The sequence below is a fragment of the Diospyros lotus genome, chromosome 14, assembly GCF_014633365.1.
Source record: "Diospyros lotus cultivar Yz01 chromosome 14, ASM1463336v1, whole genome shotgun sequence".
Taxonomy (NCBI): Eukaryota; Viridiplantae; Streptophyta; class Magnoliopsida; order Ericales; family Ebenaceae; genus Diospyros; species Diospyros lotus.
In genome coordinates this window covers 4704141-4728138 of record NC_068351.1, presented here as the reverse complement: position 1 = coordinate 4728138, position 23998 = coordinate 4704141, and the positions used below count along the sequence as shown (strand labels likewise).

The 23998-nt window shown below is 34.8% G+C and overlaps 1 protein-coding gene across 1 annotated transcript; it reads left to right on the top strand.

Annotated features, from left to right (window-relative positions):
* The first annotated feature begins 13750 nt into the window (after positions 1-13750).
* LOC127790201 (pleiotropic drug resistance protein 2-like) lies at positions 13751-22471 on the top strand. The gene is made up of 20 exons (XM_052319501.1): positions 13751-14405; positions 14679-14799; positions 14892-14980; positions 15163-15247; positions 15353-15643; positions 15748-15838; positions 16590-17490; positions 17646-17806; positions 18004-18107; positions 18213-18381; positions 18489-18557; positions 18822-18970; positions 19381-19713; positions 19809-20099; positions 20208-20291; positions 20495-20628; positions 20778-21005; positions 21256-21427; positions 21577-21831; positions 21926-22471. The coding sequence occupies exons 1-20, from the start codon at positions 14011-14013 to the stop codon at positions 22193-22195; spliced, it is 4392 nt and encodes a 1463-aa protein (XP_052175461.1). The 5' UTR covers positions 13751-14010; the 3' UTR covers positions 22196-22471.
* Positions 22472-23998: the final 1527 nt, after the last annotated feature.

Here is a 23998-nt window from a genome sequence, read left to right as displayed (position 1 = left end):
AATGAAAAGGATTTTAGTTCAACAAAAAGTATCAAAAGCCATAGATGGCAAATATCCTGAAAACACAACAGCTAAACGAAAATCAGAAATAGATGAACTTGCCTATACTTCTATAATCTTGCATCTCTCTGATTCAGTGTTAAGAAAAGTAGGAAAACTTGACACAATTAAAGAACTTTGAAAAAAATTGAAGAAATTATATGTTAAGAAATCCACCCCTAATAAGTTTTATTTGCTTGAAAGTTTTTTTAGTTTTAAGATTGACCCCTCTAAGGACCTAGATGACAATTTAGATGTCTTCAACAAGTCGGTTCAAGATATCATAAATTGTGGTGAAATAGTGTCAGAGGAATACAAGACAATTATTTTGTTAAATGTCATTATTGATACTTATAAAGAAGTTAAAAATGCCATTAAGTATGATAGGGACACATTAACATCTGAATTTGTCATAAATTCTCTTTGGAGTAAGAAATTGAAATTAATAAGTGAGAGAAAATATGGTGAGGTCCACATGATAAGGGGTAGAACTAAATTTAAGAATCAAGAGAAAGGTAGCAAGAAAGGAAAAGGTAGGTCAAAATCTAATACTCGAGGAAAGGGTAAGAAGTGTTACGGTTGTGGAAAAACCAGACACTTCATTAAGGATTGTTATGCTGGAAAGGGCAAACAAAACGAAAAGAAGAAAGATCATGAAGAGACAAATGTGGTTACCTCTTATGATCCAAGTGAGGTATATTAGTGGTAGATGAAGTAGATCCTAACCTAAGTGGTAGGATGTGTGAGATCCTAGTCTAAGTGGTAGGATAAAGTAGATCCTAATCTAAGTGGTAGGATGAGTGAGATCCTAGCCTAAGTGGTAGAATGAGTGAGAAATCCTAGCCTAAGTGGGAGGATTAGAAAAATCCTTAGCCTAAGTGGGAGGATGAGTCAATGGATAAGGATTGCATGTCCGTTATTCAATTTTAAATAAGGGTTGTGTATCCTTATTCCCACCACCTTGAGCAAGGTGAAGAGTCAATCCTAACCCAAGTGGGAGGATGAGAGAAATCCTAGCCTAAGTGGGAGGATAAGAGAGATCTTACCCTAAGTGCAAGGATTAATGATATCCAAACCTAAGTGGGAAGGAGAGAGAATTAGCTCATATTTATGCATTGTTGCATGTTTATGCATTTGTTGCATATTTGTGTATTTGTTGCATGCAAGTTTATGCATTTGTTGCATGTGCTTGTTTCTTGTTGTCAGTGTGTATTGGCCTCATTAGGAATCAAGGTGGAGATTGTTGGTTTTGTGTTTTCTAATGAAGCCCAAGGCAATAACGATGGTTCGGGTTATCTTCATAGACTTCGGCTCGAGATTGAAGAGATGGTTCCCCCCCTTATTGGCAGCCCAAAATTAGAAGTCGGACCATAAACCTTTAACCCTCTTTTTGGAGAAGAAATAAGCCTTGGCCCATTAGCTCAAAGGAGAGAGGAAGTCCGTGAAGCCCAAGCCCATTAGCCCATTTCTCTTGTGCCCTAGACCTTCAATATAAAATGGATGATTCTTTCCCTTTTTTGCCCTATGTGTGCGGTGGTCAATTCTCTTTCTTGGGTGTCCTTTGATTTGGCTGATTGCTCATTCCTTATATGACCGATCATTCTTGATTTTTTTCCCTCCTTGGTCAGATGCACCTTTCCTTGCTGGATATTGCACCTTCCTTGTGCGTTGTGGTTGTCTGTCAATGGCGTTGGCGATGCCTATTTAATTCGAGTTGCTATTTTCTTTTAGGTAAGTGTTCTTAGCCATTGTTGAACCCATATCTTCGTGATTATTCTCTGTCCCTTGGTGGATCCTATTGTGTGTAGAGCCTTGTGTGGCTTGGGTGAGGGGTGCCGATCACTCGAGAGACTTGGGGGTTTGAGGGCTTCGATTCTTGGGTGAGTTTGGGCTCCTTTGTGGCTTGATGTCCCTATTATTGGTTGTTGCCTAAGTGATGATTGGATAAGCCCAAATCAAAATCTTGATACAATCTTAGTGACTTTTATTGTTGCTGAAACAAAAATTTTTACTTCGTGTTATCTTCTTATTACTGTTATTAGTACTTTGTATATTGTTTCAATTTTCTGATTCAATCTTTATTGTACCCTAACCTTAATTTGCAACCCTTCCGCTCCAACACGAGGCTTTGATGGTATTAGTAGTAAAGTAAAGCACCCAAGCAAATTTTAAAATATAATAAAAGTTGGGTTGTTTGTAATCTGTCAGCATCTTCCCAGCTCCATGGTCAAACATGAATAGCAGTTTGCCAACGCCAGCCATCGCACTGGCACTGCTGAGTCTTTTAAGTCGAGTGTACAAATATCTGCCCAAAATTCAAAAGCCAGAATATGATGCCAATTCTAATTTAATTAGGCTTATGTTAATGATGACTTCTGGTACTATTGAATATATTTTATAATAATTATATATTATTCTTAATAGTTAATTATTTTTATTGGTTAATAATAACTATATCATGTTTTAAATATTTTATTAATTAACCAAAATATTTAAATACACTTTTAACATAACCCTAAAATTAATGGCCAATTGGGTGGCCCCAACATGCAAGGTGACATGTGAAGTGACTGAAAAACCTTGGCCGCCTGCATTTTTTTCCAATTGGTTGGCTGCCTTTCCCATCGAGCAGGGTGATTTAGGGAATATGGGGGATCCACATAATTGTTTGGAAACCGGGAAAATATATGGGAGAGTTTCCCCACTTTCCAGGAAAGTTGATTGAGATTGTTGAGTCTTGATCATTTGGATGGCCGCGCAGAAATTTCTCACCTGGTGTTCTTCTAGAGGCAGGCGATTGAAACTTAAAACTGGCCGAATGCCCATTCCTCGACTGGAAATTATGCTAAGCAGTGGGAAAATGGTTCGCTTTAGTTTAGATTTTTTCTATGCAACTGCTTTTCGGCTCCCTGTTATTACTATACTTTTGGACGGTAAAATAATTATTTATTCTAGAAAAGAAAAGGCATAACATCTAATTAAGTAATTCATTTGAATGTTTCTTAAATTTTAGCAAATAATGATTTCTTATAATAATAATAATAGTAATCACAAATATTAAATCTCACCCCCAACAAAATTGTCTTTTAGAGACAGAGAATTAGGGTCTATTTTTACTTTTAAAACAAAATTATAAGAAAAATAATAAATATCTCTAACTATAATGTTGTATACATCTAAATTATTTAATATGGGTTTCTAGTACTTTTTACAATAAATTTATGGCTTAATACATACCATGTGTGACGCCCCGTCCCCACTATCGGGTGTTATCGTAATCCAAAATTACGTTAGTAGGTCTCACTCTGGAGGCCAGTTATGCCTTAACAACAGGAGGATAAAGATAAAGTGGGCGTCCTGGGTGGGGTCCAAGCTTCACCGCCACCAGACATCGAGGACTCGAGATTTAAAACTCATTTACAGTGGAATGACACTCGAGTCTCAAATCTGACATATGCCTTGTGAGCAGATTAATAAACTGCAATTAGGGTATAACATAATTTACTTACACAAAGTACTCATTAAAAGTATCAAGTCCAACAACGTTCAACACAATCAAAAAACAATTATACGACAGACACAAGTTACTAGGCCGCATTCCCATCATGGGTTTCCACTCTCATCATTCAATTAATCTTCGGCACACATTGCATTTCCTTTACCGGGCCCCAAGCTATTTGTGTGGTTAGAGGGAATGAAGGGGTGACTCCTGAGACTCAATAAAGGTAATATACAATGTAGTAAATTATTTAGCATGATATCATAGATAAATATGAAATGCAACATGCATGCAAGCCCGTCCACCACACATATCTCAGGCTCTAAGTGGCCCTTAGTAGTTTCCTCCAAGACCTTATCTCGAGACTCCCACGGTCAGAAAATCCACTAACTCATGCCTAGGCACTCCCTCAACATCTTATGCAAGTCATGACAAAAGTAATTTACACACAGAACATATTAAACTTTTACCTCGAGATACGTGCCACCTGAATGTTTGTACCATTGACGCACTCAAAATCCCTATATGTATAACAAAATTAATTAAATAAATCCATGACAACCATTCTATTGAAATCCTCCCATAATTACCACTAAATTATTTTACTAGGTTAATTTACTAACTAACTAGCTTAACTATAAATTAGTTTTGAAATTAATATACCTCATTGCCGAAAATTCCTTTCCAAGCTCTCAGCCACCTCTCCTGCTTCCCTTACTTCATACCTTCCATTTAACTCTCCTGCCTACCTATTTATAGTCTCAATTGCCCCTTGTTTCCACATCCAAATCCATGGTCTCATCCACTGTTTTATCCTCACAAAACACAAAGCTAATTATGCCTCTGCAAAATGTCATCATTTTATTCTTTCAATTTTCTAGACATCATTTGGTAGTCCATCATTCATTTTCTCCTCAAATTCTATGAGTATTTACATTATATAATATATTATACAATACTCCTCAAGTGAACCCACTAATTCACCCACAAACTTAGCCATGCATACATATACATATTATAAAACTTACTTGCACACCCATATACCATATACCTCAATGCACACGGGCATATATAATTTATTATATAATAAAAATTACATATAAATTCATAAATTATATTCATACTCTCACTTCAACCTTTCACATTACAATTACATCCTCAATATCAATTTTATTTAGATTAAAATATCAAAATTCCAAGATTAATAATTCAAGGTTTACTTAATAAATGTCGATTTTGTTTGTGTGCTTACACGGGATCTTTATTCCACTCAAAAATACTTTAGGGTTGTCTTACTGGCAAAACCGAACCATCTATTGGGGCCTCCGGGGGTCCCCTCAACTTCCCGGAGGCCCCCTACAACCATTCAATACCAATATCCATTCGGCTTATACACAAATTATTCCATAATTGGTTTGACTACTTCCAGCATCATTAGTCACACCTCGAGACTCTCACCAATCTCATGCTTTCTTCTCTATTTATACTCAATTTTGCACTCAATTTATTACACTTCACCCAATTTATTATTTGCAAAGTTTGGAGGAATATTATCATGCTTATTCCTTCAATTTCCAAAGGTCATCATTTATATTCCTTCAATTTCCAAAGTCAATTACATCAAAAATGAAAAAGAGATGTTCTCTTCAATTTCTAAAATATTTTCAAATAAAATAATTAATTATCTATTTTTTCAAATATTCCATAATGACTCCAAATACCGAAATCAATAACTACTATTTATCTCCAAAATTATGAGATTTACAAAAATACGGGATATTACACCATGTTACCTCAATAATTAAAAAATATGATATTTAGTCCCTGATGTGCAAAATGTCACTATTTTGTATCTCAATTATTAAACATTGTTGTATTATCATGATGAAACATTAGTACGTATATATACGCTCATTTCTACAAATGATAGGCCATGTGGATGACCAATTGGCAGCATTTGAATGCATTAACTAGTTTGTTGCGCTCCCTTAATAATTAAAAAGTATGGTGTTTAGTTCTTGATATACAAAATATCAATATTTCGTACATTAATTATTAAAAATTATTGTTTTAAGTACTTATCCTAACTGAGAGTAAACAAAATTATTATTTATACCATGTAGGACATGCATGTATAAAAGATAAAATGTCATGTTATAAAAAAGTCACGTGAGACACATCAAATTAAAATTTACCTTGACAAGGAAAAAACCAAATCACCCATAACTTAAAAAACCCCACTAAATCTCAAGGTAATATTTCTTAAAATGAGCAAGATAATAAAGTAACAAGATAAGACTGAAATGCTTTTCGAACTAAAATATGGAATGGTCAAATATGGTTGAGAAGTATTCCATGATTTTTATCAAACTTTTTGTTAAAATTTTTCAAATGCATTAGAGGACACGAGCATCATTTTTTTTTTTTTTTATCTATAAGAATTAATATATGTTTATCTTAAGAGATGAGTGAGATAAGTATATTTGAAAAAATCAAAATAAGAAGTCAGATGATTTCTTTTTTAAGAGTCACTATATAAATTTAACAAATACGTTGAAAAGGATAAGCATCTGAAATACTTCTCATATCTGACATTTTCCACCCCATATATTAGTTAACAAACACTACTCAAATAAATAAATGCTAAACAATTAAATCTTTGAATTACTAATTCAAAAAAAGTTAATTCAAAGAAAGCTACATTCGACTATTCTCAATCACAAAATATGATAAAATTAATTTTCATCATTAATTTTATTTATATCCTTTTTTTTGTTTCAATCACAAAATATGATAAAACTAATCTTCATCATTTATTTTATTTATATCCTCTTTTTTTCTCAAGGTAAGAAATTAAAATAATAATTTTTAATAGTTGATATACGAAATTTTGATATTTTATACATCAGGGATTGAACACTATATTTTTTTAATTGTTGAAAGAGCACAATAAACTAGTGAATTCATTCAAATATTGTAAACTAGTCATTCACATGGTGTGTCACTTGTAAAAATGGATGTATTCATATAAGCACTAATGTTCTATTATAGTAATGACGTTAAATAATAATTTTTAATAATTGAAATATAGAATCCGAATGTTTTGCACATCAAAAACTAAATATCATATGTTTTTATTGTTAAGAGAGCGTCGTACGTATTTAATCTAAATTAATTAATTAATATATATACTTTTTATGAATATGATAGATTGTTGTTGAGGATACAATTACAAACATAAAGCAACTGTGATAGATAACTAATTATCATGCATGGCTGTTTGCATCCCTAGTTACATCTTTAAAGAAAATTTATTGCACTAGAGCAACTCCAAGGAGAAATACCATCTGGTGTGTCAACTCCATAATTGTCGAAATGATATCTCAAATTCAAAATTATTCACTCCAACTAAGGTAGCATCCAAGGTTGCAAAATGACAACAATGTTCTTGAGGTGATAATTTTTTAAAGTTTAGAGAGAAAAAAGGGAGAGGTGCTAATTTTCTACTGTTCCAATGATTAAAATTTAATGGCTTTATTTCAACTAAAATTTTTTATAAATACATACATTTTGTGAAGAGAAAACTTATTAAAAGTTGGAAAGTCATTTGAAAATCGCTTGTCGTGAGAATCGCTGTAAGTTTTTTGCTTCCTAATTTTTCTTTCACCCATGAATGTTAGTAGTGGGAGACGGAGGAAAAGGCATAGATAGAACAAAAGGGGAATGAGGTGCAGGAGAGGGGAAGAGGAATGAGGCGCAAATGAGGAAAGGAAAGGAAAGGAGAAAGAGACGGGATCATTTGCTTTGCCTATATATATAATTGATTTTAATTTGAAATAAATATTCTTATTTTAGTTAATTGTTAAAATTTAAATTGAATCTTAAAATTAAATTAATTTTTGTAATTTAAATTGAATGTTTTAAATTTAGTTTATTTATTTATTTATATATTTCTATTAATTTAAGGTGAATGTATTTATTTAGCTAATTTTTATAATTGAAGAATTTTTTCTATTTTAGTTCATTGTTATTTAGAATTTAAATTTATTTTTTAATTAAATTAATTTTTATAATTTAATTTGAATTTTCTATTTTGATTTAATTTTTAATTTTTAAAATTTGTTAATTAAGGGTGATTTTATTTATTTTTTAATTGATTATTTAATACTCATTCTTTAAATTGATTATAATTTTTGTTTTTTGTAAATGAATTCGCAATTTGACGGTTCTTTCAGTGATTTGCTTATGAGCGATGTCAATTTATATGATGATGCCATGCAGACCAATCCTGCAATATTGACGTCAGTACAAAATGAAGTCGTTCAAAAAGTGAGAAAATAGCAAAGGACAAAGAACTCCTTTAAAAAATAAGATAAATTAATTATGTCTGTGTGGCTTAACACAAGTAAAGATATAATTACTGGAAATGAACAACAAGGTATTTTCTGGCAAAGAATATTGAAATACTTATAACTTTATGAAGGCAATCAAGAAGAGTGTTCGCAAGGTTTTGTTAAAAGTCGTTGGACTAATATAAATGCAAAATATAACAAATTTGTCAGTTTTTATAATCAAATTGAAATACTGCAACAAAGTGGACACACCGAGCAAAATAATGTAATGATTGAGCTTTTTAAGATAAACACTACTATGATTTGATATTTGAAATATTGACTGAATTATTTCATATATTTTTCATGTTGACGAAGTAAAAGAAATGTTTGCTAAGATCATTAGAAGGCCATTTTAATACGAGTATTGTTGGAATATATTGAAAATGGAGCGAAAATTGACTGATAATCTCACTAGCAATAAGAGAGCAAAAACACATTCAACTAGTAGTCTTACAGAATTAAATCATGTTAAATCTTACTATTAAACTCCACATTTAGGGGATGACACTGAACCCTCGTTCACTCTCAACCTCAATAGGCCATTGGGCAGAAAAGGTTCGAAGAAACAACTTAAAAACAAAAAGAAGAAAAATGAGGCTGAAGATATATTAGATCATCACCACTGCAATTAAAGAATGAAAGTGGAACGACAAAAAGTTGAGCGATATGAGAAAATATTTGCTCAACAGGAGATAACATTGGAACAATATCGTAGACAGTTAAAAATTGAAGAAATGCAGTTATAAATTGAAAAAAGTCAGGTAGAAGTTGAAGAAATGCATAATAAAATGAAAATTATGAAAACTGACACTAATGGCATGGGCCTAATTTCTGCAACATATTAGAATAACCAGAAGTTATAGATTATGAAAAAACAGGATTTTAATTTTTAGTCATTATTTATTATGTTGCTATTATTTATGAAAAACTATGTATTAAGTTTGATTGCTATGAAAATACTTGTAAAATTGAAAATACAACTTGAAATTGAAATTAAGAAAATTATTCTTCACCATGTCGTTCCCACAAATGCTCGACCGTTATGAAAATTATATCCGTTCAAATATAATCATTAGGTTTAATTATATTTTTAATAAAAATATTAAAATGACATTCCTATTTTCACATTTGTCATTAGAGCAGATTTATAATTCAGGAATATCATAATACTGTTTAAAGTTACAAATGAGTGATTTAGCATCTCAAAATGACAGTTCTCTTTTGAGTTGCTCTTATAAATATATGTATAACGAGTGATAAAGTTATAGCAAAACATATGAGAGAAATATATTAAATGATTTAAAAATACATAATATTATATTTAAAGGTATTTTTTATTTTTGTTTCTAAAAATTATATTCTAAATACAAAAAATGATTATTTTTAACTATCAACCTGTCAACTCTTTTATATAATATTATATTTAAAGGTCTCATGTCATCTCGTCAAAACCGTGTTACGCGTGGATTTCTCAGTTGTTCATGTATCTCGTTCAACTTGTGTCACTTGGGACTTCAAAATTGATTGACGTACGGGTTGATGATCTAGCCCTCAATCTCTAATTTGACTTTGTAAGCTGTTAATTAGTCATTAGTTGTTGACATATTCATGGTGCTACGTAAAATCATCATTTAGTCTTAGTGTAATTTTACCGGCCTTTTCAACTTATTAGACCATGCATACATGGGTATTAGTTTTGAGTGATGTCATAACAATTTTTAAAAATTAATTAATTAAATTTTATATCAAAATCATGTCACTATTTTAAATTTTATCACTCTAAATTTATTTAATAGATAACTCGTTGAATTATCATTGTGGGTGATACTTTGACAGCACTATTTAAAAAAAAAAAAAAATTAAATTAGACTCGTACGTGATTAGAAAAGTAAGTTGGCTTATGGTCGTAGTTAAAGTGATTTATTATGTTTTTAAATATAATATATATTTTTAATTTTCAAAAAGATCTCTGTTAAGCACATTATATTATTTAATTGCTAAACATTTCTTTCATGGGTTATGTGACGTAGGCATGTAGGGGGTCGTGTGTGGGGGTGGGGCTGCGCCGTTATCGGATAAATTTTATATTATTTGACGTAAATAATAAATTTTTTTTTTTTTTACTTTTACAGTATAATTCAATAAAACATACAATACAATAACAAATAATTTAACGTAAACCATAATATAACCCAACAACCATAACGAACAAACATGACCATAAAATATTAAGATTGTAGTAGTGGTTAGATTGCAAAGCAGTTATCAAGTTGGTTAACCTAAAGAAGTCATGTTATCAAATCATGACATGATACTAGTAATAATTTTGTTATATTATTTCACATATTTCAAGTGTGGTCTATCTACGACTAAATTAAATTTATTTATTTATAAATAATAACTCCAATTACATTAAAAGTGTGTTTAATTGCATTACCTATAATTTAATTCTAAGTAATATTGGCTAAAAAACAAAAACCATCCCACCCCTTGAAAAATGAATTCCATGGAAAAAAATTTAAATGTTTATATCATACACATTTTTTCATAAAAAAATTAAAAGTGTTTGATTGTTTTCCATAGAAAATATGTAATCATTATATATTTTCTATGATAAATGTGTGTAATCAAACACACTCTAAGTTATAATACTTATCCTACCTTTTATTCACAATCAAATTCAATTTTATTTAAGAAGATTAATTTTAACCAAAATAAATAAATAATACTAAAATTAACTTATTTTAATCAAATTTAAGTCACATTCCACGATTAATCTCCTTTTGGGTAATTAAGAGCACGAGCATGGTGGGCTGCGCAGACGATCATTCTAGGTATGTGGATAATTTTTGTAATTTTTTATACATAACAAAATTTAACTTTTTAAAACTAGCAGGCTTTAACATATTGTTCTCGGGGCAATTTTATTTAAAAAAATTGTTACAATGATATATTTTTTCATTTGGTTAGCCTAAAAAATGGAATTTGAGTGATTAGGACACAATGTGTTGCTTTTTTTCTTTTTTTTTGCTTAGCCCCAAAAAGTGTTAGGTCACAAGGTACAATCGTCATGAAATGTCCAAGAAAAGGGTAGAAGAAATGGTATGTGCGCGTTGAGAAACAGTTTGGAATGAATTAATGTGTACTGTGAAGGACTTAAATGCTTTTGGCAGGTAGAGCAAAGCCAGGAAATGACCAGACTGCTTCTCCTTGTGTTTTTTTAATAATATTAAGTGATAATAAATGTATTTTATTTTTAAATAAAATATTTTTTTAATTGTAAAATAATTTTATTATTTTAAAACTAAAAGTAATATAATAAAATAGATTTATTAAAATTTAATCACTATTCTAAAAATAATAATTAGTTTTACTCTTTTTATTATTGTGGTTTGTCCAGCAAACAAAAAATGTGGGTGTTTGCCGCCTTCACCTTCAGGGCTACTCCAACTAGAGTCAAAGTTTAAACAGTGACAAAGAAAGTTTATGAGTTTTTATTTTCTTAGTAAAGGGCTAATAAATTTTGAACTTAATTGTAGATGAATTTCGATCATCGTTGCTCAAAAGAAGATTATAGTTTGAGTTGAGTTTGTGTTTATCCCAATTAAAAAAATAATCTCATAAATAAAACTTGAAATTGATAAATAAATAAATACTTATATCTTTAAAATAATTTATTTCGAGTATCAAAATAAAAATGAATTTGACACATTCTTAAAATCAAAAGGGATTTTTAGGAAGGTCTCTCGGGAATAATTCTGCAGAGAAAGGCCTCTGAGCTTTTTTTTTTTTTTTTGTTGACATTTTCCTCTTCTTAAATAATTTTTAAAAATGATTTTCATAAAAAAGTAGAAATTATATAAAAGACAATATAAAAATAATATATATATATATATGTATGTACACACACAACAAACGAGTGGATCGTGATTATTATTATTTTAGTTATTTTGATGTTTGACAGGGTCAGTCTTGGCTTCTGACTCTCTTCAAGTTATGGGCCATATGGGGTGGTTGGGGAGTTTTTTAAATAAAAGAAATTGTACTTTTCTTCTTAAAGTACCATTATCATATTATTATGTACACATTTACAATCACAGAGCAAGCAGGCACCAAACTTAGCTACCCAATCAAATGCTACCATCCTTTCTCTTGATGCAGGCAATACTGAATATTCTTCGCCCTCCTTGGCATATATATATCCGTCAAAGTTTCGTGTTTTTTGGTTCAAGTATATCTGCCAAATTTTCAATTGAAAACCTACTTGTCTAAAGTAATTAATCTAAACTGACTAAAAATTAAGTATTCAAACTAAAAAGTGACAAGCTTATGCTCAAAGAAATTTAATGTATTAATATAAAAAGAATATACTTACTTAACCAATAATCCAACGGTGAGGTTAATAAAAACTAGTTTACTGGTATTTTGTTTTTCTAAAAGAGCCGTACGGCTACGGCTAGTAGGTGCGGACTGGGGGGCGCCGCGTGTGGGACTGATCCGTATCCCCGAGGTTTAGTTGCGTCCTTCGTGGAGAAATAAAATAAATTAATAAAAAGATTTTTCTAAAAATATCTTGTCTAAGAAAGAAAAAGGCTTCTAGATGTCGGGGAAAAAATTCGGTGGGACGCTGACCATAAAACCGTACGGTATCCGCCTTCTCGAAATGCTCCCCGCAACGGCGTCGTTTTCTGCCCGAAAAGGAGTCCAACCGGCGGGATGGTCACGGGGGCGGGGGGCACTGGTTGCTTTAAACTTGAGCATGGATGTAATGTAACAACCTCATTTTATTTAAATATTCTGATTCTACCACGTGATTATACTGCTTTTACGCTTTTACACTTTCCCTTTGTCACACGCATTTAGATGCTCATTCAAAGCATTACGAAATTAGGAATAATCTGTTAGAAAGCATCATTAAGGGTGTTAATTTAGTAGAAAGCTATAATATTATAATATATACATATATCTATCATATTAATATTATATATATGCAGTGAAAGTTTTATTCTCCTCACGTGACATGACACATTTATGGAATACTTATATAGATAATATCTTATTATATGGTGTCTTGCAACTAAACTTTTGTTTATCGCATCAACCCGAATGATTAATCAACAAAATCAATCCGGCACTGTAGAAATGATAGTCTGAGACTGCAAATGATTATTAATAACAGATTAGTAAAGCTATCCCTAGACACGCGATGTGGGCCCCTGGCATTACTCCTCTCCACTGCAACACCAAACCGGCAAGCAAAACAATCAACCAAAAAAAAAATACGTTGAATGTGGCAGTGAGAATTTTTAGTTGCCAAAATGGAATTATTTAATTGATTGACCAAATTAAAAATTTGCCAACTTTAAATTAATTTAATAGCTTAATAATAATATAAAAATAAGACCTGAAATCATTAGGAAAACAAATATAACGCTAGAATCCAAAGTGATTTTAATATTCACTTCCTCCCTTCTAGACGTCAGTCTCATGTCAACGTTTGCGTAAGAGAAAATAACTTTTAGAGCTCTTTAGATTATTAGTTTTGTAAAATACGGTAAATTGAAAATAATTTTGTATGACGCAATAGACGCCTTCTAGAAATCAGGCGAGGCGAGACGCAGATATGGGATTTTGCTTTGCTCATGCCAGTTGGAAAAAGAAGTTTCTATTTTTTTTTCTAAATTTAAATGGGAAACTGAAATGTCAACAACTGCCAATACATCTAATCTAAGCCAGCCAAAGCGGGCTCTTGACTAATGATTTTCTGTGTCTTTGACTATAAATAAAGCATTTTCCCACTCTTCACAGCCCTATAAAAGCCAGACCCCTCTCTACTCCTTTCTCGACCTTCTCTCTCTTCAACGCCAACTCTCTCTCTCGATCTTCACTTCTCGCAGCCGCCGGCAGCTCGCCGGCTGTGAGAAGTAGCTCACTCACAAGTACATATACATATACATAGGCACGTAGATATAGTTCTCTGCTTTGGAATCGGTGGAGAGATCAACAGTATTCGGATTTTGGAATAATCCGGCGACCGGAGTATTGGAAAGAGAGTCGGTTTGAAGAGGAGGATTCGAAATGGCAGCCGCGTTGGCCGGAGACGATCTGGCGAGATCGATGAGTAGTCGGCCGAGTTTTCACGGAGGCAGTGGGAGTAGGGGGAGCCGGAGGAGCTGGGCGTCTGCTAGCCTGAGGGAGGCGTGGCAGGCGCCGCCGGACGTCTTCAGCCGGAGTGGGAGGCCGGATGACGAGGAGGAGCTTCGATGGGCGGCGATCGAGAGGCTGCCGACATACGACAGGTTGAGGAAAGGGATGCTGACGAAGGTGCTTGAGAATGGAAGACTGGTGAGGGATGAGGTGGATGTGACGAATTTGGGGATGCAGGATAAGAAGCAGTTGATGGAGAGCATTCTCAAGGTTGTTGAAGATGATAATGAAAGGTTCTTGAGAAGACTCAGGGACAGAACTGATAGGTCAAGACTCTCTCTCTCTCTCTCTCTCTCTCTCACACACACACACACACACACACACACACAGAGTATGAAAACAGTCTTCAAGTCTTGGAAATACTTTAATTTAGTTTGATATGATTTCTGTTTTTGAAATAAGCTTTTTAAAAATTAAATAAATTTGCTTTTAAAAATAATTTCTGAAATCACAGGTGTCTGCGTATAGAAATTAAAAATAAATGGAATCTGCACTTCGGTGTTTATCTTCGATTGACTTTGATGATTTCTTTAATTCAGGGTGGGAATTGAGATCCCGAAGATTGAAGTCCGCTACGAGCATTTGTCAGTAGAAGGGGATGTCTATGTTGGAAGCAGAGCAATTCCCACGCTGCTTAATGCCACCCTCAACACCATTGAGGTAGTTTTTCTTCTTTGCTATTTGTAATTTACAGAGAAAGTCTTTCTAAGATGTTTCACTGACACTGTTTTTGCCTGTCGTGAATGATACAGAGTGTTCTTGGAGTAATTGGGCTTGCTCCTTCTAAGAGGAGAAATGTCAAGATACTTAAAGACGTAAGCGGTATAGTGAAACCATCAAGGTACAGAAAAATGTCTTAAAAAATCTATTGTTTCCCATGGCACTTTTGAAATTTGAGATTCCAATTACCATTGAAGCAGTTATGAGACCGGGTGGTTTTTTGAGTTTTCTTGAAGTAGCTTGTGTTTATTTGTGTTCTACGACTGTTTTCATTCTGTAGATTACTAATTACATGATTTTCAGGATGACACTGCTTTTAGGTCCACCGGGTTCCGGGAAAACAACATTCTTGCTGGGACTTGCTGGGAAGCTTGATCGGGATCTCAGGGTTTGTTTTTTGCTCCCTAACAATACTCAGTTAGTTAATTGTTAGCCTTTATGAGTTACCCCTTCTATGCTTTTCTGCCCATGGATGACTTGGAGTTCCGAACAGGTATCTGGAAAGGTCACCTATTGTGGTCATGAGATGAATGAGTTCATTCCTCAGAGGACTTGTGCTTATATTAGTCAGCATGATCTTCACTATGGAGAGATGACAGTAAGAGAGACCTTCGATTTCTCAGGACGCTGTTTGGGGGTTGGCACAAGATATGAGATGTTGGTGGAGCTATCAAGAAGAGAAAAACAGGCAGGAATTAAGCCAGATCCTGAAATCGATGCATTTATGAAGGCCACAGCAGTGGCAGGCCAAGAAACCAGTTTGGTTACAGATTATGTACTCAAGGTTCGCTGCTTAATTTTGAAGCTGTTACTAATATTTTTACTGTATCAAGAGTCATTCCTCCTTTTAGGAATATCACAAACTTACTGTTTACAAACTTACGGCAGATACTTGGATTGGATATTTGTGCGGATATTATGGTTGGCGATGACATGAGAAGGGGTATATCTGGTGGACAAAAGAAGCGTGTGACTACTGGTATGCTTTCAAGGATATGAGAAGGAAACAGTTATTACTGGTTAATGATCGTGTAGTTTACTACTGCTGACTGTGTGTTGTAAAATTACTTAACCCATCTGTTAGAGATCTCGAAGAAAGACACCTCAACATTGTCTTAAACTTTTTCTTAATAGTCTAATTTATGGTTTCTAATTAATCTACACAAGACCCTATGTATACTTGCATTCATGAATATTTGTACCCTGAAGTCACTAGTTGCAATAATGGTTGCCTTTATTACAAACATCTCCACTTATAAAACCTATTTTCACTTCTAATGGAATCAGTTGGGATCCTGTCAATGTTTTGCTATGCTCACATCCATATGACCTACAGAGTTGATTCAATCATGTTACTGAATGATTGCTCATCTATCTATATATGCTAAAGCATCTGCCCTTAATTTTCAGAAACTCTTTTTAGCTTTTTATCTGCCAGTATAAATAGCTGACTTAAAATAGTTAATGTTCCATTTATGTTAGATTCCTGATAGTTTGTGCAGCAAATACTTTTTTGTATGAAGTGACAAAATCTATCAAGCAGATCAATTTTTGTTAATTGCTGGTGAATACGTTTGACATAATATATGACTGGCCATTCTGAAAATTAAAGTAGCTTAATCCAAAATCTGTTTTGGGATAATTCTTTCTTGCTTGCCTCCTTATGATCATTTATCTATTCTATCTCTTCCATCTCTCCCATCAGTCTAACGCCTTTATCTGGGATGCAGGAGAGATGTTGGTTGGACCAGCAAAAGCTCTCTTTATGGATGAAATATCAACGGGATTGGACAGTTCCACTACTTTTCAGATAGTCAAGTATATGAGGCAAATGGTCCATATAATGGATGTCACTATGATAATCTCTCTTCTGCAGCCAGCCCCAGAGACTTACGATCTTTTTGATGACATCATCCTACTTTCAGACAGTCAGGTTGTGTACCAAGGTCCGCGAGACAATGTCCTTGAGTTCTTTGAGTTCATGGGTTTCAAATGCCCAGACAGGAAAGGAGTTGCAGATTTTCTTCAGGAAGTCACTTCAAAGAAGGACCAAGAACAATATTGGTTTAGGAAGAACCAACCTTACAGATATGTCTCAGTTGCTGAATTTGCAGAGGCCTTCAACTCCTTCCACATTGGCCAACAGGTAGCCGCAGATCTTCATGTTCCTTTTGACAGATCCAGAATGCACCCAGCTGCATTGGTGACAGAAAAGTATGGTATCTCCAAAAGGGAACTGTTTAAGGCATGCTTTGACAGAGAGTGGCTGCTTATGAAGCGGAACTCTTTTGTATACATCTTCAAGACTACCCAGATAACAATCATGTCAATCATAGCCTTTACCGTGTTTTTGAGGACTGAAATGAATACTAAAACTGAGCAAGATGGAGGAAAATTTTTTGGTGCTCTTTTCTTCAGTCTTATTAATGTGATGTTCAATGGGATGGCAGAGCTGGCAATGACTGTTTTCAGGCTTCCTGTCTTCTATAAACAGAGGGATTTCCTATTCTATCCTGCATGGGCTTTTGGCTTGCCAATTTGGGCCCTCAGGATACCCCTCTCGCTCGCAGAATCAGCAATATGGATAATTCTTACATATTACACAATAGGGTTTGCTCCATCTGCAAGCAGGTAAGACTGGTTTAGGTCTGCTTGGCTTTGCATATTAACATGCTTAAATTATGTGTTAGAAACTTATTGCCCTGATAAGCATTGAGTGGTCACTGGCATTAAAGAATTTCCTGTACACATGGTTTGTTGGACTGACAAATATCCATCTCTATCAGGTTTTTTAAGCAGTTTTTGGCATTCTTCGGCACACATCAGGTGGCTCTGTCCCTCTTTCGCTTTATTGCTGCACTTGGGAGAACACAGGTTGTCGCGAACACCTTAGGAAGCTTGACTTTACTATTGGTTTTTGTGCTTGGAGGATTTATTGTTGCCAAAAGTAAGCTGCTGGTTTATATTTTCACTTTTTGTACTGTGATTGTAATTAGACTGAGTTTTTAATTTCCTTTTGGTTTTCCACTTTGGTACACCTCATTGTAGGTTGTAGCCTCACATTTGCCCCAAAAGTTGTGGATTCTTTTCCTATGGTTTTCCTATTTTACATAGTCTTGACATAACCATTTATTTCTTCCACAGAGGACATTGAACCATTTATGATATGGGGCTATTACATATCTCCAATGATGTATGGGCAGAATGCAATAGTTATGAATGAATTTTTGGACAAAAGATGGAATACTGTAAGTTCAGCTTTCATTTTGACCCAAATGTTATTTACTTATTTCTTGATTTGTAAGTGCAGTTCACCAGTATTCTCATCTAATCAAAATTTTTCTTTAATGCAGATGGTTGCAGACCCTACAACTAAACAAAACACTACTCTTGGGAAAACCCTTCTCGACTCCAGAAGCTTCTTTACAGATGAATACATGTATTGGGTTTGTATTGCTGCACTCATGGGGTTTTCTCTTCTCTTCAACATTTTATTTATTGCGGCATTGACTTTCTTGAACCGTAAGTTATCTCACTAGCAATTTAGTTTGGATTTTCACTTGAACTAGAGAATATTTCTAAAAAGGTTTAACTACAACATTGACCCTATTTCTGGATGCTTTACTCAGCTCTGGGTGACACAAAAGCTGTAGTCCTGGAAGAAGATGAAGAAAAGAACAAAACGACGTCTAGAGAAGGTTTGAACCTTTACCTTGGCCTCTTGTTGATATTTACTTGGTTACTTCTTCCATTCAGTATGCTTCTAGTTAAGCTAACAAGTCCCTATGTACTGCTTCTACAAATATCATGCAATTTAAATCCATTTCTTTATGTTGTTGAAGAAGTATGTACGCCCATCTCCTTTCTTTTCTGTCTTGCATTTCATTTGACATGAGTTGAAGTCTGTTATGTAAACAATGTTGTATTCTGACATTAGTCACTAAACCTTGCACTGATTACAGGTATTGATATGGCAGTGAGAAATGCTTCACAGACTGCCAACTCTATTGTTGGGGCTGCTGATCATGCTCCAAGAAGGGGAATGGTTTTGCCCTTCCAACCCCTTTCACTTGCATTCAACCACATCAACTACTACGTAGATATGCCCGCTGTAAGTCATTCAATTCCAAGTTAATTCATTGTCCTAGGTTAGTATTTGACATTTTTCGGCGTCTATGTGAATATGCCAACTATAAGACTCTCAATTATATGCAGTCCATCGCCTCGTGCTTATATGATTTTTTTGAGATTCTCTTTTCATCTTTGTTTTGGTAGTGGAAGCAGTCTGTGTAAGTTAGTGAAACATAACTAAAGTAATGCCATATTGTAACGAAAAATTTCTTTCACTTGGTTTTAAATGCTTAGTCAATCATTCAATCATATTTGTTCAGTAAGCAAGCTTGCAAGTGCACATATCAAAATTTACTTGCACCTTTTAGTATCTGATACACTTGATGGTAACTCTTTTAGCAATTTCAGGTACTTCAATCAGTTGATTATTTTTTTCTCTTTCATTGCTAGGAAATGAAAAGCCAAGGAATTGAGGAGGATCGTCTTCAATTGCTACGAGATGTTAGTGGTGCTTTCAGACCAGGGGTCTTGACAGCACTTGTGGGTGTTAGTGGTGCTGGGAAGACCACATTGATGGATGTCTTAGCTGGAAGGAAAACTGGTGGATATATTGAAGGAAGTATCAGCATTTCAGGTTACCCAAAGAACCAAGCAACCTTTGCACGGGTTAGCGGTTACTGTGAACAGAATGACATCCATTCACCATATGTTACGGTTTATGAATCTCTCCTATACTCGGCTTGGCTCCGTCTTTCTTCGGACGTGAACAGAAAGACAAGGAAGGTACATCACATAATAATTTCCCTATGATCTCCAAAAGTCTGAAAGTTACTTTTTCCGTTATTTGATATGACCTTTTCCCCCTTTTGTTATCATAGATGTTTGTTGAAGAAGTGATGGACTTGGTTGAGCTTAATCCGATAAGGAATTCTTTAGTTGGCCTTCCCGGAGTTGATGGGCTGTCAACAGAACAAAGAAAGAGGCTGACAATAGCTGTAGAATTGGTTGCTAATCCATCTATTATCTTTATGGATGAACCAACATCAGGACTTGATGCTAGAGCTGCAGCCATTGTCATGCGTACTGTAAGGAATACTGTGGACACGGGAAGAACTGTTGTGTGCACAATTCACCAACCAAGCATAGACATTTTTGAAGCTTTTGATGAGGTGTGACTCAAATTCCTAAGCACATGCTTGAAGTTTGTCTGTTTAAGATTTTCCATAGATTACGGGACACAAATTGCAAGTTGCAACTAATTATTATCCTTGTTGCAGTTGCTTCTGATGAAGAGAGGAGGTCAAGTCATTTATGCAGGACCTCTGGGTCGCCAATCTTGTGAACTCGTAGAATATTTTGAAGTAAGTAAATCGTTTCCAGTTGCTATTAACAATCACAAAGTGGAATTCTGTGTCTTTTCTGTGCTCACACTTCCAAAATCAAACCTTGTATTACCCAAAATGAAAAAGAAAAAAACACAAGCTTAGCAAATTAAGGTGTTTGAACTAGCAGAACTTTTACTTGTAGAAAGTTTGTATAAAGTAATATATATCATCTGCTACAGGCAGTCCCAGGGGTTCCCAAGATTAAGGATGGCTATAATCCGGCCACATGGATGTTGGAGGTCAGCGCTGCTTCAGTTGAGGCGCAACTGGATGTCGATTTTGCTGAGGTTTATGCCAACTCGTCCCTTTATCAGTAAGCAAAATATGATCCTTTTTTTTTTTTTTCTTTTGCCAAGTAAAATATGATCTTTTGTATGTAGCATATTCTTGGTTTTCTTGTTTATCTCTTGTACGTTTATCAGAAACATTTCTCATGCATTGTTTCTCTTGACACTCTTTCAGGAGGAACCAAGAGCTCATTAAAGAACTCAGTACCCCACCTCCTGATTCCAAGGACCTATACTTCCCCACCATGTACTCTCAACCATTCATTACTCAATGTAAAGCTTGTTTCTGGAAACAGCATTGGTCCTACTGGAGGAACCCCCAGTACAATGCCATACGGTTCTTCATGACAATCGCCATTGGTGGGATGTTTGGCTTAATTTTCTGGCAAAAAGGACAGAAGATGTAAGTCTTTTACTATTAATGTTTTCTTTAAAGATTTTCAACTGCAGTAATTATTGTTGAATTTCTTTGCTTCACAAAAGCAGATATATGTGAATAGTTGAAGTCTAGGTTGCAATATGCGGGACGAATAGAAAGTGAAAATATCCAACATCTTACAGCTTGCTTTACCTATAAATATGAGCTTTTAGGTATTGGATCATATGGAAATTGGGGAATATGTATGTCATATTAACTGAGGTTCTTTGAACAGAGACACACAACAAGATCTGCTTAATCTTTTGGGAGCAATGTATGCTGCTGTTCTCTTCCTTGGAGCCTCAAATGCTTCTGCTGTGCAGTCTATTGTTGCCATTGAGAGAACAGTATTTTACCGTGAAAAAGCCGCCGGGATGTATTCTCCACTACCTTATGCATTTGCTCAGGTAAAAGGCAACTCATTTATGAAGCTGAAAACCGAGAAAATCGTTCCCCAAGGGCACTAATTTCGATAGACAAAATGCAAAGCCTTTGTTAATGTAGTGACTCAAAGCCACACAACTAAACGAATCCCACAATGTTTTAAATTCTGCAGGTGGCCATAGAGACAGTATACGTCATAATCCAGACTTTTGTCTACAGCCTTCTTCTCTACGCGATGATTGGATTCGAGTGGAAGGTTGGCAAGGCCTTGTGGTTCTACTATTACATATTAATGTGCTTCGTCTACTTCACCATGTACGGCATGATGGTTGTCGCATTGACACCGGGCCACCAAATTGCTGCCATCGTGAGCTCTTTCTTCCTGAGCTTCTGGAACTTGTTTGCTGGCTTCATGGTTCCCAGGCCGGTAAGCCAATTCTACTTGGGCCTTTTTCATGCTTTAGTCCCTTGAACACCCAAATGTCTTCTCCTCACGAACCGACTTCTTTCCACCATTGCAGCTGATCCCAGTCTGGTGGAGATGGTACTACTGGGCTTCTCCCATTGCCTGGACTCTCTACGGGCTTGTGGCCTCTCAAGTAGGCGACAAAGACGTTAGCATCCGGATACCCGGACATGAACCTATGCAACTGAAGCGATTTCTTAAGGATAACATGGGTTTTGAGTATGACTTCTTACCAGCAGTTGCAGTGGCTCACATCGGTTGGGTCATAGGCTTCTTCCTCGTCTTTGCCTACGGCATCAAGTTCCTCAACTTCCAAAAGAGATGATAAAAAAGCTTCATACTTGCTGCAGATTATATAAAATAGGAAATCAAGTGTGTATTTATATATCTAAGAGAGTAAGGAAACAGAGTAGTCAGCTCCTCTTCTATCCCTTTCTTTTTCTAGCTTTAACTCTTGTATCTCTATTCTTTGGACTAGGGATGTTCATAATAGCTGCTTTTGTACTGCAGCAAGATAGACGTATGATGTATATGAAGCTCTGAGCTTAAACAAAAGCATTCCTGTAATGTTTTGTAGCTGTAATGTCTTTAATTGTTGTAATGTTTTTGTTTAATTTTTTTTACAACCATGAATCTATTTGGGATCAATATTTATGACACATATGTAGCTTTTATCTTCGTCAAACAAACTAATTTCATTGACACCCTATTGATGTTGTGAAATTAATTAATTAATTAGTTTTAAAGTTCACCAATTAGTAAAAAATGTTATTTAGGGATAATTTATACAAACTATTTCTTGTAAGAAGAATAAGCAAACCATCTATGGGTGATGTGAGATGAAAATTACATTTAATATTTCTAAAATTTAAAAAAGCATTAACACATTGTCTACTACCATTAAGCAACAGCCGCTAAATTAAAAAAATAAAATAAAAAAATTAACAATTTCCTCACGAAGCATACTCTCTCTGCTCCCACCCCCTCTTTTTTTCTTCGCCAACAAACTGCGGTTTTCAAGTGTTGATAGCAACAAGTCGCTGTTGTATCTCATGTTGAGCTGATTTGCGATTTTTAGACAGTTTGTTTTAAATTTTGATGCTTCACAAAATTTGTAAAAAGCCTAAGTATGACGTATGTTGCACAGAAACACCTCATAAGAGCCGTTTCTCCGTTTTCAAAATGTTTCGGAAACGTTTCTTATTCTCGTTTCGAACCCTATTTATATCTATTTTTTTAGATGAATGTCCGTTTCTACATTTTCATTTTCTATCGGAAACGGTTTCGTTTCCTATCGGATGGAAACATTTTCTATTTCCATGCAACATAGAGCATGACTTGTGATAATGAATCTTTTGACAGGAAACTCTTAAATATTCTCTTAAAGAGCAGTGGAAGTCGTAGCATAATCGACTGAAATTTTAGTTGAATAAAATGGTATTTTATCTTATGTAACCACATACTGGGAAGAAAGATCAAATTTGGATTTTGTCTCAATTTCTGTTATATATATATTATATATCTATATAATATAGCAAGAAGTTTTTTGAAAATGTGTAGAGACAATTTATGTTTGTGTGGCTGAGATCAATTCTCAAATTAATTCAACAGTTGAAATCCATATCCCCCCCTCCCCTGCGGCCGCCCGCCCAAAACCATCCCATCACGCCGCACGCCCAACTGTGTTTCACTCTGCCTTTCTCTCTCCCTCTCTGTTTCCCACCTGCCCGCCCAAAACTTACCCTCTTTCCCACACTGCCTCTCTTTCTCCCTCTCTCTCACCCGCGACCGACCGACCCACCCCATCATCGTCGCCCCTCGCCCGCCCCCTTCTCTGTCTCTCTCCCTCTCTCGCCGCCGCGTAACCCACCCATGCCATCGTCGTAGCTTCTGCATCCCCCGCCGCATCCTTGCATCGCCGCCCCTGCTGCGCACTGCCGTCACCCCCGCCACGCCGCCGCCGCCCACTTCCAGAAAGTCCTCTCTCTCTATATATATATATAGATATATATATATATATTTGGTGTTCACTTCCAGAAGGTATTTGGTGTTCTGCAACTGTTGCGCTGCTTCAAGACATGTATTAATTTACAACAGTTGCGCAAGTGTATTTGGTCTTCATTTAATT

Bases quoted from the DNA above. Each gene is read 5' to 3' on its own strand.
- LOC127790201 (XM_052319501.1), top strand. From the start codon at position 14,011: ATGGCAGCCGCGTTGGCCGGAGACGATCTGGCGAGATCGATGAGTAGT. The intron at 14,406-14,678 runs GTCAAGACTCTC...TCTTTAATTCAG, and splicing joins CTCAGGGACAGAACTGATAG to GGTGGGAATTGAGATCCCGA. The intron at 18,382-18,488 runs GTAAGTTATCTC...TGCTTTACTCAG, and splicing joins GGCATTGACTTTCTTGAACC to CTCTGGGTGACACAAAAGCT.